This window comes from Puma concolor, chromosome B4 (genome assembly GCF_028749965.1).
Source record: "Puma concolor isolate L17-30 chromosome B4, mPumCon1.1.hap2, whole genome shotgun sequence".
In the NCBI taxonomy this organism is placed as follows: Eukaryota; Metazoa; Chordata; class Mammalia; order Carnivora; family Felidae; genus Puma; species Puma concolor.
In genome coordinates, this window is record NC_141673.1 from 65,545,379 (window position 1) to 65,559,064 (window position 13,686).

The 13,686-nt window shown below is 35.7% G+C and overlaps 1 protein-coding gene across 9 annotated transcripts in view; it reads right to left on the reverse strand.

Moving 5' to 3' along the window:
- The window catches only part of LARP4 (La ribonucleoprotein 4), a 65,453-nt gene that overhangs the window by 17,744 nt on the left and 34,023 nt on the right, over positions 1–13,686 (reverse strand). For all 9 annotated transcript variants that reach the window (XM_086713411.1, XM_086713412.1, XM_086713409.1 and 6 more), the window contains 3 exons: positions 13,318–13,371; positions 1,523–1,735; positions 607–710 (listed from right to left, as the gene is read on the reverse strand). In XM_086713411.1, the coding sequence (XP_086569537.1) occupies positions 607–710; positions 1,523–1,735; positions 13,318–13,371 (371 nt within the window). The remainder of the gene's footprint in view (positions 1–606; positions 711–1,522; positions 1,736–13,317; positions 13,372–13,686) is intronic.

A 13,686-nucleotide genomic window follows, 5' to 3' on the forward strand; every position in this document is an offset into this window, starting at 1 on the left:
AAATTGCCTGGGCTCAAATTTTGGCTCTGCCAATCACTAGCCACACGCTCATAGACATGATATTTAACCCTTTTGTTTCAATGTCCTCATCTTAAATAGACATAATAACTGTATATATCTTATCGGGTTATGAAAACTGTGATAAAATATGTAAAGCCCTTAAGACAGAGCCTTAGACACTAAATGTTCAATAATGTTAGCTGCTGCTATAGTTCATGGAAATCATTTCAAAAGTAAATTCTTAAAAATCTTAAGTAGCTCATTTTCCCAACATTCAATACTCAAATCAGCTAATATTTCTATCCTCAAAAAACCCATTCTCCAAAATGTTACATATTAAACTACTAATTAGACTACTAATTTAGACACCAGATTTTGCTACTATCATAAAATAATTTTCTATTATCTTTATTATTTAAAAAAATCAGTATGTATCATTTACAATCCCAGTTCCAAGTCTTTTTTTATACAAATTATCAACTCTTGAGATAAAAGTGTATTTATTAATTCTAGAGTAAAATTGTTTAAGCTTTTGGTTAAAAAGTCTGTAAATAGCATTGCTATTAACACAGTATTCTTTAAATTCCACTATGATTTTCATCTTACCGATTTTTTTGGAATGGTCGAGCCATATTCACAGCAGCAGCATTTGTTTTATAAGATCCTGGTGCATTAAAGCCATTCACAAAACTACCATTGGGAAAAGGAGCCTAAAAGAAAATTTGGTGTTTAAAACCAATTAATGTAAAGGGCAGAATATAGTGTAAAGGCTGTAAGAAACTCCTGATGAACTAACAACTTAGCATCAATTTTTCTTTTTCTTTCTTTTTTTTGTTGCTTTACAGTGTGTGTGTGTGTGTGTGTGCATGAGTAGGGGAGAGGGGTAGAGGGAGAAAGGGAGAGACAGAGAGAGAGAGACAGAGACAGGCAGAGAGAGAGAGAGAGAGAGAGAGAGAGAGAGAGAATGAATCCCAAGCAGGCTGTGCCACCCAATGAACCCCGCCTTTTTTTTTTTTTTAAGATTTTTCATTTTTAAGTAATCTCTGCACCCAGAGTGCGGCTTGAAGTCACGACCTTGAAATCAAGAGTTGCATGCTCTACGGAACAAGCTAGGCAGGCACCCCTTCAATTTCTTTTATAAGGCAAAAACATTTGTAAGCATTTTACCTATTTGCTTTTTGCAATACTCCAATATTACCTGATTTACAGAAAAAGGAATCATTAGGCTATTACTTAATAAAGTACATTTTTCTCTGAAAAAGTTTACCAAAACTAAAAGCATTTTAAACTACTCAGGATTGACCCAGTCTCTTATTTTAATTCACTCAGCAAATAGGAACAAATAGCTTAACCCTTAGTTACGTGCGTATATTTGGTATAGGGGATTAGATATCATTATCACTACTTAAAAGTCAGAAAATAACCAATATCAACACAAAACAAAAAATAAACTACTCTAGCTGATTTCTTCAAATTTCAGCTTAAGTGAAAAATTTTATGATTCTGTAAGGATTTCACTTACCAGTGGCGTTTCAAAGTAAGGTGCAGGATTTGGCGACCAAGACTGAGGCACAATACTGTAGACCGAGTACTGTTGGTGAGGATTATATACAGGCTGCATAAAAACTGGTGAGGCATACTGTGCTTGAGTTTGAATGGGCTGACTATACATACTAGAATCCATTAATCGATAACCATTCTTTGCAAAAAATGTATTGATGGCTTTTATCCTTGCCTAGAAGAGGAACATATTATAATAAAGTGTATATTCTCACAAATATATTTAATTTACTTTTTAAACGTATTTTACACAACTATGTTATTTCTGACTACTGTAGAGTCAGCAGAGCAAAAGGAAATGATAGCTTTAAATTACTTTAAAAACTTTTGCATGGCAAATATAACAATGAACAAGGTTTAAAGCTACAAAAGTCAAAATATCAAAATAGTAAAACTAACTGCAAATTATCACAGATAAAGGGGCTAATATATTTCTAACATACAAATTCTAAAAAGATAAAAAATGTTAGAGAAATGAACAGAGTTTACAGAAAAAAGGAAGGCAAATGGCTCTTAAACATATGAAAAGATGCTAAACCTTACTTGTAAGAGAAATGCAATTAAAATGGAATTAACATTTCTCACCTATAGGATTGGCAAAAATCCAAAAATTTGACAACATACTGTTGATAAGATTGTGGCAAAATAGGCACTCTGATACACTGAGGATGGACACGTAAAATAGCACAACACTTATAAAGGAAAATTTAGCAGTTATCTTCTGAAGTCATATATGCATTTTCCATATTCTTACCCATCCCACTTCTAGGAATCTTTTCCAAATATACACTGAACAAAAAGAAGTTTAAAAAAGGATATACATGGCTGTTCAAAAACACTAACTATAATAGGGATGGAGAAAAAGAACTATCTTCAATACACACACACGCACAAAACAACAGAACAATCAGTCCATCGATGGCTGAATACACCAGAGTACATCCACACAACTGAGTATCAAACAGAAATAAAAAGAACTAATGAATTGCTCTAAATACTATTATGGAGTGAATTCAAGAATATACTATTGTTTAAAAAAAAAAAAAAAAAAGGTAGGGGCGCCTGGGTGGCTCAGTCGGTTTAGGCGGCTGACTTCGGCTCAGGTCATGATCTTGTGGTCCGTGAGTTCTAGCCCCGCGTCGGGCTCTGTGCTGATAGCTTAGAGCCTGGAGCCTGCTTCATATTCTCTCCCTCTCTCTGACCCTCCCCTGTTCATGCTCTGTGTCTCCCTGTCTCAAAAGTAAATAAACGTTAAAAAAAAAAAAAAGGTAAAGCAAGGAGGATAAAGGAGTATGTATAGTAAGCTACTGTTTAGCTAAGTCACATAGGAATATAAAGATATACTTGCATACATACATATATATGTGTGAATATGTATTTAATATACCACGTTTTAGATATTTTACTTTTAAACCATGCACACATTGAAAATAAATCAATTATAAAAATAAATAAATAATATTCAGTAGCATCCAGCAAAATTAACTTTAATGTGCATTCAATTAGTAATACAACACACAGAAATCCTAAGTGACTTTCAGCCGTAACAAAACCAACTGTTAGCCTCAGGAATAAACTACAAGGCAAAGTATAGCAAAAAAAATTCTTAATATATTGTCAGATTTATATTGCTTTTGGTATTGCTATTCTGATACTTTTGTGTGTGACTATGGGATACAAAAAAATCAGTAATTATACTGGAGTCAAAGAGATCTGAGATTTTCACATGGGAGAAAGGAGACACAAACGTAAGACTAAAGAAGTAAAAAACCATATATCCTGAATTTAAATCAAAAGCATCAGTATAAACTCACATTTTTGTTAAAAAAAAAAAGGTAACAATCCATATTTCATATTTCTGTCCAATGAAAAAGCTTTTAAACAATGACCACACCAGTAACCACAAGAACTCCTTGTGCCTAGCCAGTAGGCTAAAAATTATCACCTCCCCATAAAAATAAAGTGGGGACTCTGGAGACTTGACCTGACCCCAGGCCTTTGACATCAAATATACAAGAAGACGCAAGCAAACCACTGAAAATTACTAGGACCATGACAAAAGGACTGATAAGTTAACTCAAAGAGGCCACAATTCATCGATAAGGACAACAAACACATCAAGTATGTTTAAATACTCAACAACAAAAAACACCCGAATGGTCAGTTTTGAAGGTTTATTATTTTCTAAAACTGGCTAAGAAAAGCTAGAACCAAGCATTTCTCATGTGTTCCATATATGAGTTGTACACCTCACGATAATGAAGATAATGGAAAGCTTCTCTTTATAGAAGTGCTTCAACTAACAAATGGAAAAAAGAAAAAAGAAAGCCTAAAAACAGCACCTCTTTGCAGCTTTAATTTATAGATTTAGTCAATGATCAGTGGCATCCAGCATAAGAGACAGACACAAAAACATACAGGCTTTTTATTCTCTCTCTGCTGCTCCCAAGTCAAGCCAAATTTTGGTCAAGCCTCTAAATCTGGCTATCAATTTGCATGAAGTACAGGGACAGAGAATCATGTTTAACTACATTAAAAAATCTAACTAGCCAATTCAAAAAGGGGCAGAGGACTTCAACAGACACTTATCCAAAGACAATATACAAATGGTCTATAAACACATGAAAGGATGTTCACTACCACTAATCATTAGGGAAATGCAAATCAAAACTACAATGAAATACCACCTCACATTAAGATGGTTACTATTTAAAAAAAAAAAAAAAAGAAACAAACAAACAGAAAAGAACAAGTGTTAGAGAGGCTATGGTGAAATTTGAACTTTTGTGCACTGTTGGTAGGAATGTAAAATGGTATAGCTGCTGTGGAAACCAGTATGGAGATACCTCGAAGAATTAAAAACAATCACTATATGACTCGGCAATTCTACTTGTGGGTATTACCCAAAATAACTGAAAGCAGGGTCTCAAAGAGATACCTGTATACCCCTGTTCATAGCAGCATTATTCACAATAGCTAAAATGCAAAAGCAATCCACGTGTCCATCAACAGATTACGGTATAAGTAAAATGTGGTATATACATTCAGCAGAATGTTATTCAGCTTTAAAAAGGAAGGAAATTTGGGGCGCCTGGGTGGCGCAGTCGGTTGAGCGTCCGACTTCAGCCAGGTCACGATCTCGCGGTCCGTGGGTTCGAGCCCCGCGTCGGGCTCTGGGCTGATGGCTCAGAGCCTGGAGCCTGTTTCCGATTCTGTGTCTCCCTCTCTCTCTGCCCCTCCCCCGTTCACGCTCTGTCTCTCTCTGTCCCAAAAATAAATAAACATTGAAAAAAAAAATTAAAAAAAAAAAAAGGAAGGAAATTTTGCAATATGTTACATGGATAAACCTTGAAAACATTTTGCTGAGTGAAATAAACCAGTCAAAAAGAAACAAATACTATATGATTTAATTTATATAAACTAGAGTAGTCAAAAATCATACGTTTAAGGTATAATAGTGGTTTTCAGGAGCTGGATGGAGGGGAGAATGGGGAGTTGTTATTATTTAATAGGTACAGAATGTGAGTTTTACAAGATGAAAAGAATTATGAGAAAGGATGGTGGTGAATGTGTTTAATACAACTGCACTGTATAAAGATGGTAAATTTTATGTATGTGTATTTTATTTTATTTATTTTTTTTAAAGGATTGTTAGTTTATTTATTTATTTTCAACGTTTATTTTTGGGACAGAGAGAGACAGAGCATGAACGGGGGAGGGGCAGAGAGAGAGGGAGACACAGAATCGGAAACAGGCTCCAGGCTCTGAGCCATCAGCCCAGAGCCTGACGCGGGGCTCGAACTCACGGACTGCGAGATCATGACCTGGCTGAAGTCGGACGCTTAACCGACTGCACCACCCAGGCGCCCCTTATGTATGTGTATTTTAACACAATAAAATATAACTAGCAAAATGTATGAGGAACTCTGTAAAACCAATTAACATGGTTATTTCAACAACACACTTCCAAAAGAAAAGATAAGTAAGTAGAGGATGAAACTATAGATTTAAAAAGAGAAAAAAAATGAGAGGAAAATATGAACAGCAACTGATGTTCAAGAAGCTAATGTTCATTTTTTTAAAAGTGTAATGATATTGTAAGTATAATTTTTAAAAAATCCCTACCTTTCAGAGCTACTAATACTAGTTTATTTACAGATAAAATTAAGTTTCAAATTTGCTTCAAAATAATTGGGGGCATGGAAAAATAGGTGGGAATGGATGAAGCAAGAATGGCAATGCTCTACAAATTGTTACAACTGGCTAATGAGATCTCAGTGATTGATTTTACTGTTTTCTCCACTTTTATATGTTTGCAATTTCCTGTACTAAATTAAAAAAAAAGGTGGGGGGAGAAACAAATGCTCTAAAACTTAGTAAAATAAATCAGACCACTTGTTTACATATTGCCTGTGTTTTGTGCCTCAATGGCAGAGTTGAATAGTTACAGCAGACTTCATGACTGGCAAAACCTACACTGTCTACTATCTGGTCCTTTAAAGAAAAAGTTTGCTGACTTTTGCAATAGAGCTAAAACAGATGTGAGAGAATTAGATTAGGAATCATAAGCCTCACCAACTTGTTGGAAATTATCAAGTGAAATAATGCATATTTAAGCAAAACTACAATTTTAATAAATGAATGAAAGGTATGTTTTATGATCCTTATAGATACAGGCCAGGAAATCCCCTCTCCCCAAATTGCAACCAAACAATAAGAAATCAATAATGGCCAATCTTGAAAAATCTGTAAAATATCAAATTGATTTCAGTATGCCCTAAAAAAATGTATAGCTACTGCTTTTACTAAAGTAATATCATACACTGTAGTTTACTTAAATCTTAAAATATCTGATAAGAAATTAAAACCAAGTGAATAACATTTTTTTAATGTGGTCCATTATTAAAATGGTAGCCCAGGGGCAACCTGGGTGGCTTAGTCAGTTAAGCATCTGACTCTTGATTTTGGCTCAGGTCATGATCTCATAGTTTGTGAGTTCAAACCCTGCATTGGGCTCTGTGTTGACAATGCAGAGCCTGCTTGGGATTCTCTCTGCCCCTCTCCTGCTTGAGCTCTTTCTCTCTCTCTCTCAAAATAGATAAATAAACATGAAAGAAAGCAAGAAAGAAGAAAAGAAAAGAAAAGAAAAAAGAAAATGGCAGCCCAAAGAAACAGACTCCAAGATAACCTAGGAAACAGTAGACTAAGATTTTAACCCAGCCATTAGGAATATGTATGGGTTAAAAGGAAACTGTGTTCTTAAAGAATTGAAGAAAAGGGAAATCTCAGCAGAAACATATATATGTGTGTGTATATATATACACACACACACACACGGCTGAGATTATATATATATATAGATTAAAAAAATATATATATGTGTGTGTGTGTGTGTGTATATTTATTTAAGTAGGCTTCATGCGCAGCATGGAGCCCAATGTGGGGCTTCAACTCACAACCCTGAGATCAAGACCTGAGCTGTGATCAAGAGTCAAATGCCTAACCGACTGAGCCACCCATGTATCCCATGATCTTATAATGCTAGAACCAATAAACACACATTTAAAAAAGAACCCTGACTCTTACTTTGCAACACACAAAAGAAACTTGAAGTAGATCATAAAACCTAAATGTGAGTAATGAAAGCATAGTACTTCTAAAATCATAAAAGAAAATATTCATGACCCAAAAGACACTGATTTCAGACAAAAAAAAAAAAAAAAAAGAAAAAAAAAAGAAAAGAAAAGTGAGATAAAAAAAGACCTTATTAAAATTAAAGGCTTCTAAAAAATTTTTTTTGAACTTCTGCTCTTTGGTCAATTTCTGACAAAGGAGGCAAGAATATACAATGGGGAAAAGATGGTCTCTTCAATAAATGGTGTTGAGAAAACTAACAACTACATGCAAAAGCATGAAACTGGTCCACTTTTTACATCATTTACAAAAATAAACCAAAAAATGGTTTAAGACCAGAAACCATAAAACTCCTAGGAGAAAAGCATAAGCAGTAAGCTCTCTGACACCAGAATTAGCAATACTCTTATAGATGTGTCTCTTCAGGCAAGGGAAAACAAAAGCAAAAAATAAACAAATGGGACTATATCAAACTAGAAAGTTTTTGCACAGCAAAGGAAATTGTCAACCAAATGAAAAGACAATATACTGAATAGGAGAAGATATCTGCAAATAATAAAATAAGGGCTTAATATCCAAAATATTATCCAACTATATATCCAAAATATATCCAAAATACACAACTCAGTATCAAAAAACCCCATATAATCCAATTAAAAATGGGCAGAGAACCTGAATAGACATTTTTCTAGAGAAGACATATATATGGCCAAAAGCCACATGAAAGGATGCTCAACATCACTATCAGGGAAATGCAAATCAAAATCACAAAGAGGTACCTCCTTACTCCTGTTACAAGGCTCTATTAAAACAAAACAAGAAATTATAAATGTTGGTGAGGATACAGAAAAAAGGGCACCCTCTGTGCACTGATTTCTGGGTAGTTATCCAAAGAAAACAAAAACGTTAACTTGAAAAGACATTTGCGCCCCTATGTCCACTGTAGCCCTATTTACAATAGCCAATATATGAAAGCAACTTAAGTGTCCACTGATAGATGAATGGATAAAGACGATGTGGTATACAGGCACACAGGAATATTATTCAGCTATAAAAAAAAACAAAATCTTGCTATCTGCCATAACATTGACATTATGCTAAGTGAAATAAGTCAGACAGGGAGAGACAAATACTGGGTGATTTCACTTATATGCAGCTATCTAAAAAACAAAACAAAACAAACACATATACAGAGAAAAGTCTGGTGGTTGCCCAGGGGTAACAGAATAGAGGGATGGATGAAATAGGGGAAAACAATTAAAAGGTACAAATTTCTAGTTACAAAACAAATAAATAGGTCATGGGAATGTAGTAAGTATATAGTTAATAATATTGTAACAACTTCGTATGGGGACAGATATTAGCTAAATTTCTCATGGTGATCACTTCATATGTATAGAAGTGTTGAATCACTACGTTCAGACACCTGAAACTAATATAATATTGTACATCAAGTACATTGCAATTAAAATGACACCAACAACAAATTCCAAAACTTCTGCTCTTCAAATATACGCTATTAAGAAAACAAGAAGGCAAGTCACAAGCTAGGGGAAATAGATTTGCAACACACACATACATAACTGACAAAGAACTTATATTCAAAATATATAAAGGACTCCTTCTTCTCATTCAATACTAAGATCAACAATCAATTTTTTTTTAAATAAAGAGAAGATTGGGGCGCCTGGGTGCCACAGTCGGTTGAGCGTTGGACTTCAGCCAGGTCACGATCTCGCGGTCCGTGAGTTCGAGCCCGCGTCGGGCTCTGGGCTGATGGCTCAGAGCCTGGAGCCTGTTTCTGATTCTGTGTGTCTCCCTCTCTCTCTGCCCCTCCCCCGTTCATGCTCTGTCTCTCTCTGTCCCAAAAATAAATAAACGTCAAAAAAAAAAATTTAAATAAAGAGAAGATTGAAAAAGTGACTAGATAATCAAATTGCAGTACATTCCTACTACTTGGCAATAAAAAAAGAATGAACTATCAATACATGCAACAATGTGGTTGTTAAGGGAGAGGCTACTGATCTTTCCTAAGTGAGCAGCATGCAAATAGTAGCTACTAATCCCATTCCTCAATGGCTTATGTTCCTGGAGTGGCTGGCTGGTGCAAGGCAGGTAGTAGACTCTGTCCTCCAAAAATACAGGGTGTTATTGTGGTTCGGTAGATCCCTGAGGATTCAGTGCTGATGCCTGCCTTAGTTTCATTCCTCTTTGCAGCAGCAGATTCCCTTGGCAATATCTATTAGAATACTTCAGTAATACCAGGAATGGGAGGATCATATTTCAGTGTTAATATTGTAGAATACTCAGAATATCTGGTTCTCAAAAAAGAATTAAAAAACAAGGGGGCGCCTGGGTGGCGCAGTCGGAGCGTCCGACTTCAGCCAGGTCACGATCTCGCGGTCCGTGAGTTCGAGCCCCACGTCAGGCTCTGGGCTGATGGCTCAGAGCCTGGAGCCTGTTTCCGATTCTGTGTCTCCCTCTCTCTCTGCCCCTCCCCCGTTCATGCTCTGTCTCTCTCTGTCCCAAAAATAAATAAACGTTGAAAAAAAAAAATTAAAAAAAAAACAAAACAAAAACAAAAACACAGGAAACCTATGGTCCATTCACAGGAAGAAAAAAAGAATTCGATAGAAACCATTCTAAGGAATAGATCTTAAAGATCTATTAAGTGAAAAGAGCAGCTGAGTGTCTACTGTACATTCTTATTCACGTAAAGAAAGAAAGAGGGCGCCTGGGTGGCTCAGTAGGTTAAGTGGCAGACTTCAGCTCATGTCATGATCTCATGGTTTGTGGGTTCGAGCCCCACGTCAGGCTCTGTGCTGACAGCTCAGAACCTGGAGCATGCTTCAGATTCTGTGTCTCCCTCTCTCTCTGCCCCTCCCCTGCTTGCGCTCTCTCTCTCTCTAAAATAAACATTTAAAAAAAAAAAAGAGGGGCGCCTGGGTGGCGCAGTCGGTTAAGCGTCCGACTTCAGCCAGGTCACGATCTCGCGGTCCGTGAGTTCGAGCCCCGCGTCGGGCTCTGGGCTGATGGCTCAGAGCCTGGAGCCTGTTTCTGATTCTGTGTCTCCCTCTTTCTCTGCACCTCCCCCGTTCATGCTGTCTCTCTCTGTCCCAAAAATAAATAAACGTTGAAAAAAAAATTAAAAAAAAAAAAAAAAAAAGAAAGAAAATTCCTAGATGGACACAGAAAAAAACTCTTATCACCTCTGGGGGAAACAACTAGAAGAATCTGGTAAAGAGAATTTGAATTAATTAATTAATCAATCATTAATTATTTAATATTGTTTGACTTTCTTATGCAAGTATTTTTACTCTTTAAATTCTGAAAAACATATATAAAAGGAACACATAAACATATATTCCCTATGACATTCTATAATATATATATCATCTTTATGAAACCCAGATAAAACTTAATATTCTGTCTTAAAGTCAATTAAAACAGGATGAAACACTGCCTCAAAGGTGGACAAACATTCTTCCCTTAATCCCTTTGTCCTCCAAGATCACTGCTTATGAATCACAGGATTTCCAAAATGAAAACCATGTACACTTCAAAGAAACAAACCAGGACCTTAGAGGTAACTTGACATGCCTAAGATCAAAGAGTATGTGGCTGAAAGCAGCATCAAGGGTTGGAATATAGGATTTCTGGCTCCTGCACCTGTCTTTCTGGGTGCCAGGTCATTTGGTTTTAATGAATGCTACAAAAATTAATGTGAATCTCCTAGCAAGAACTAGGCTATATGCTATGTGATGACTAATTAAAGGAACTATAGACAAAACCCAAAACAGCAGATAAATATTACTACTTATATATAATTTTAACACTATATCTAAGATCTCAGAAAATGTAATCAGCTGTAAGAAACGGGAGGTATAGGGGCGCCTGGGTGGCTCAGTCAGTTAGGCATCCAACTGATGCTCAGGTCATGATCTCACGGTTCGGGAGTTTGAACCCCATGTTGGGCTCTGTGCGGACAGCTCAGAGCCTAGCGCCTACTTCGGATTGTTTGTCTCCCTCTCTCTCTGCCCCTGCCCTGCTCGTGCTGTCACTCAACAATAAATAAATGTTAAATAAATAAATAAATAAATAAATAGATAGATAGATAGATAAATAAGAAAGAAATGAGAGGTATAAGGAATAATCAAAATAGTGATTATTTGTAGATGATATCCTCTCTCAGACACATAATCTCCATTAGATATGATAAAGGAATTCAGCAAGGTTCCTGCAGACAGTAACATTTAAAAAAAATTTTTTTTAAGTTTACTTTGAGAGAGAGTGAGCGAGTGAGCATGCAAGGCTGAGCAGGGAAGGGGCAGAGAGAGAGAGGAAGAGACAGAATCCGAAGCAGGCTCCGTGCTGTCAATGCAGAGCTCAAACCCACCAACCTTTAGATCATGACCTGAGCTGAAATCAAAAGCTGGATGTTTAACTGACTAAGCCACTCAAGCGCTCCAGGCAGTGACATTTTTAAAAAAGTCACTAAGATACCATGGAGAGGGGGAAAGCAACAAAAATTACTTTAAGGAAGTAATTACAAAATACAATAGACCTGAGTTAACAGAAAAATGTATCATAATAATGTTACCACAATATTGAATACTGCAGGGTAAAACTGCCAACTGTTCCCAGTAAATGAAACAAAATCCCATTAATTCCAATATAGTTTTTCTTTGGTTGGTTATTAGTATTAGTCAAACACTCTAAAATTCATATGGAAAACTAAGGCTTTAAGAGTAACCAAGACAATCTTAAAAAAAAAAAATAATGAATAAGGGAGGCTTTGCATAAGGGCATAAGGATATTCTAAAACTATAGTAATTAAAACAGTGATGTTGGTTCAATAAAGAAAAGACTAATAGAATAGACAATGTAAAGCAGAGCTGATAGATTCAACATTACACACAAGTTGTGGAAGGAAAAGACCACTGAACAAATATATGTTGAGACAACTGCCTTTCCATACATGGAAAAAAATTAAATTCCTATTGTATCCTGTACATCAAATTAATTCCAGATGTATTAGACCTAAATCTAACATATAAAACTTTAAAGCTATTAGAAGACCTAGAAGAGTATCTCTATAACCTCAAGTAGGAAAGGAAGATAACAGGGAGAAGCAGAGGAAACAGAATGACAAATAGCAGACATCTTTATCTCTAATATGGAAAGTAGTAATACTAGCTACCACACACCAATAATGAGATTTAAATAAGTCCTTAGAACAGTGCCTGACATATAATCTCCTAATAAATGTAAGCCTCTCTCATCCTGGTTCTTCCACTTACCAGGTGCATGAAACTGGGTAGGTAACTTCTCACACCTCACTTTTCCTTGCCATAAAATGGAGGAAACAAGAGTACCTGCCTCATTAAGTTCTTGTAAGAATTAAATGACTCTATACAAATAAAGTGCTTAGAACAGAAACTGATACACATTAAGAGCTCACTAAGAGTTAAAGACAATGTACTGCAATCACAAATAATAATAAGAATATTACATAGAGAATGAGTACCATCTCAAAGTAAGGGCATGCTTAGGATTCTGTTTTAGATGGTAGCTATAGTAGCAACTGGAGAATGGAAAACTAGGGGGAAAGCTGAAGGCATAACATTTAAAAGGCTAAACAATGTTTCAAGCCTAAACAATGGCAGTAATGATTGAAAGAAGTTTTGAAGGTAGATTTCATGGGATCTGAGAAAAGATTAGACCTGTAGAGAAAAGATTAGACAGTCGACAAGTGCCATCAATGACAGATCCCAAGGACAAATGTTAATGTGGTGCTGCAGTTAATTTTGAGATGAGGATGACAGTATTGAGAATGTTTTCCATCTTTACTAAAAAATCATTCCTGCTTCTCATTTTGAGAGTTGAGATGATCTGCCACGTTAGCAATCAGCATCTAACTAAAACTTCATGCTGTCTGAAGTTACATCTTTGGAAAGAATTGCTATCCTATCAACTAATTTTCTAGCACATCATAGGAGACAGAAATTTCTTTAAAATCATTACGGGTTTAATAAAACATCCATCTGTGTTTTTTAAATTCTCAGACAAGCAACAAAAACTTTTTGGCTTTACACGAGCCTCTATTTACAAAATGTTTCTTACCATGATTGGCTTGCCCTGAAATGTTTTAACTTCTTCTCTTAAGTATTTAAAAGCCTGTTAACAAAGCAGAAAGGAACTTTCATTAGTATTCAAACATTTTCTTAAAGCCATCTTTATTCTATCAAAAGTATGGTACTAGCAACTATCTTCAAAATAAACAATAAAAAATTCTAAAGTCAATTTCATTATCCAGGTGATAAGGAATGAAAAAAATAATTAACACATCAGCTAACATTCACATTTACTGTAGATTGGCTACTATGGATTACTACAAAAAAAAAAAAAGCACAACGTTCAAAATGGTTCAGACAGCCTTATAAGATGAAGAATTTTAAAAAAAGAAAAAGTCAGTGGGGCGTCTGGCTGGCT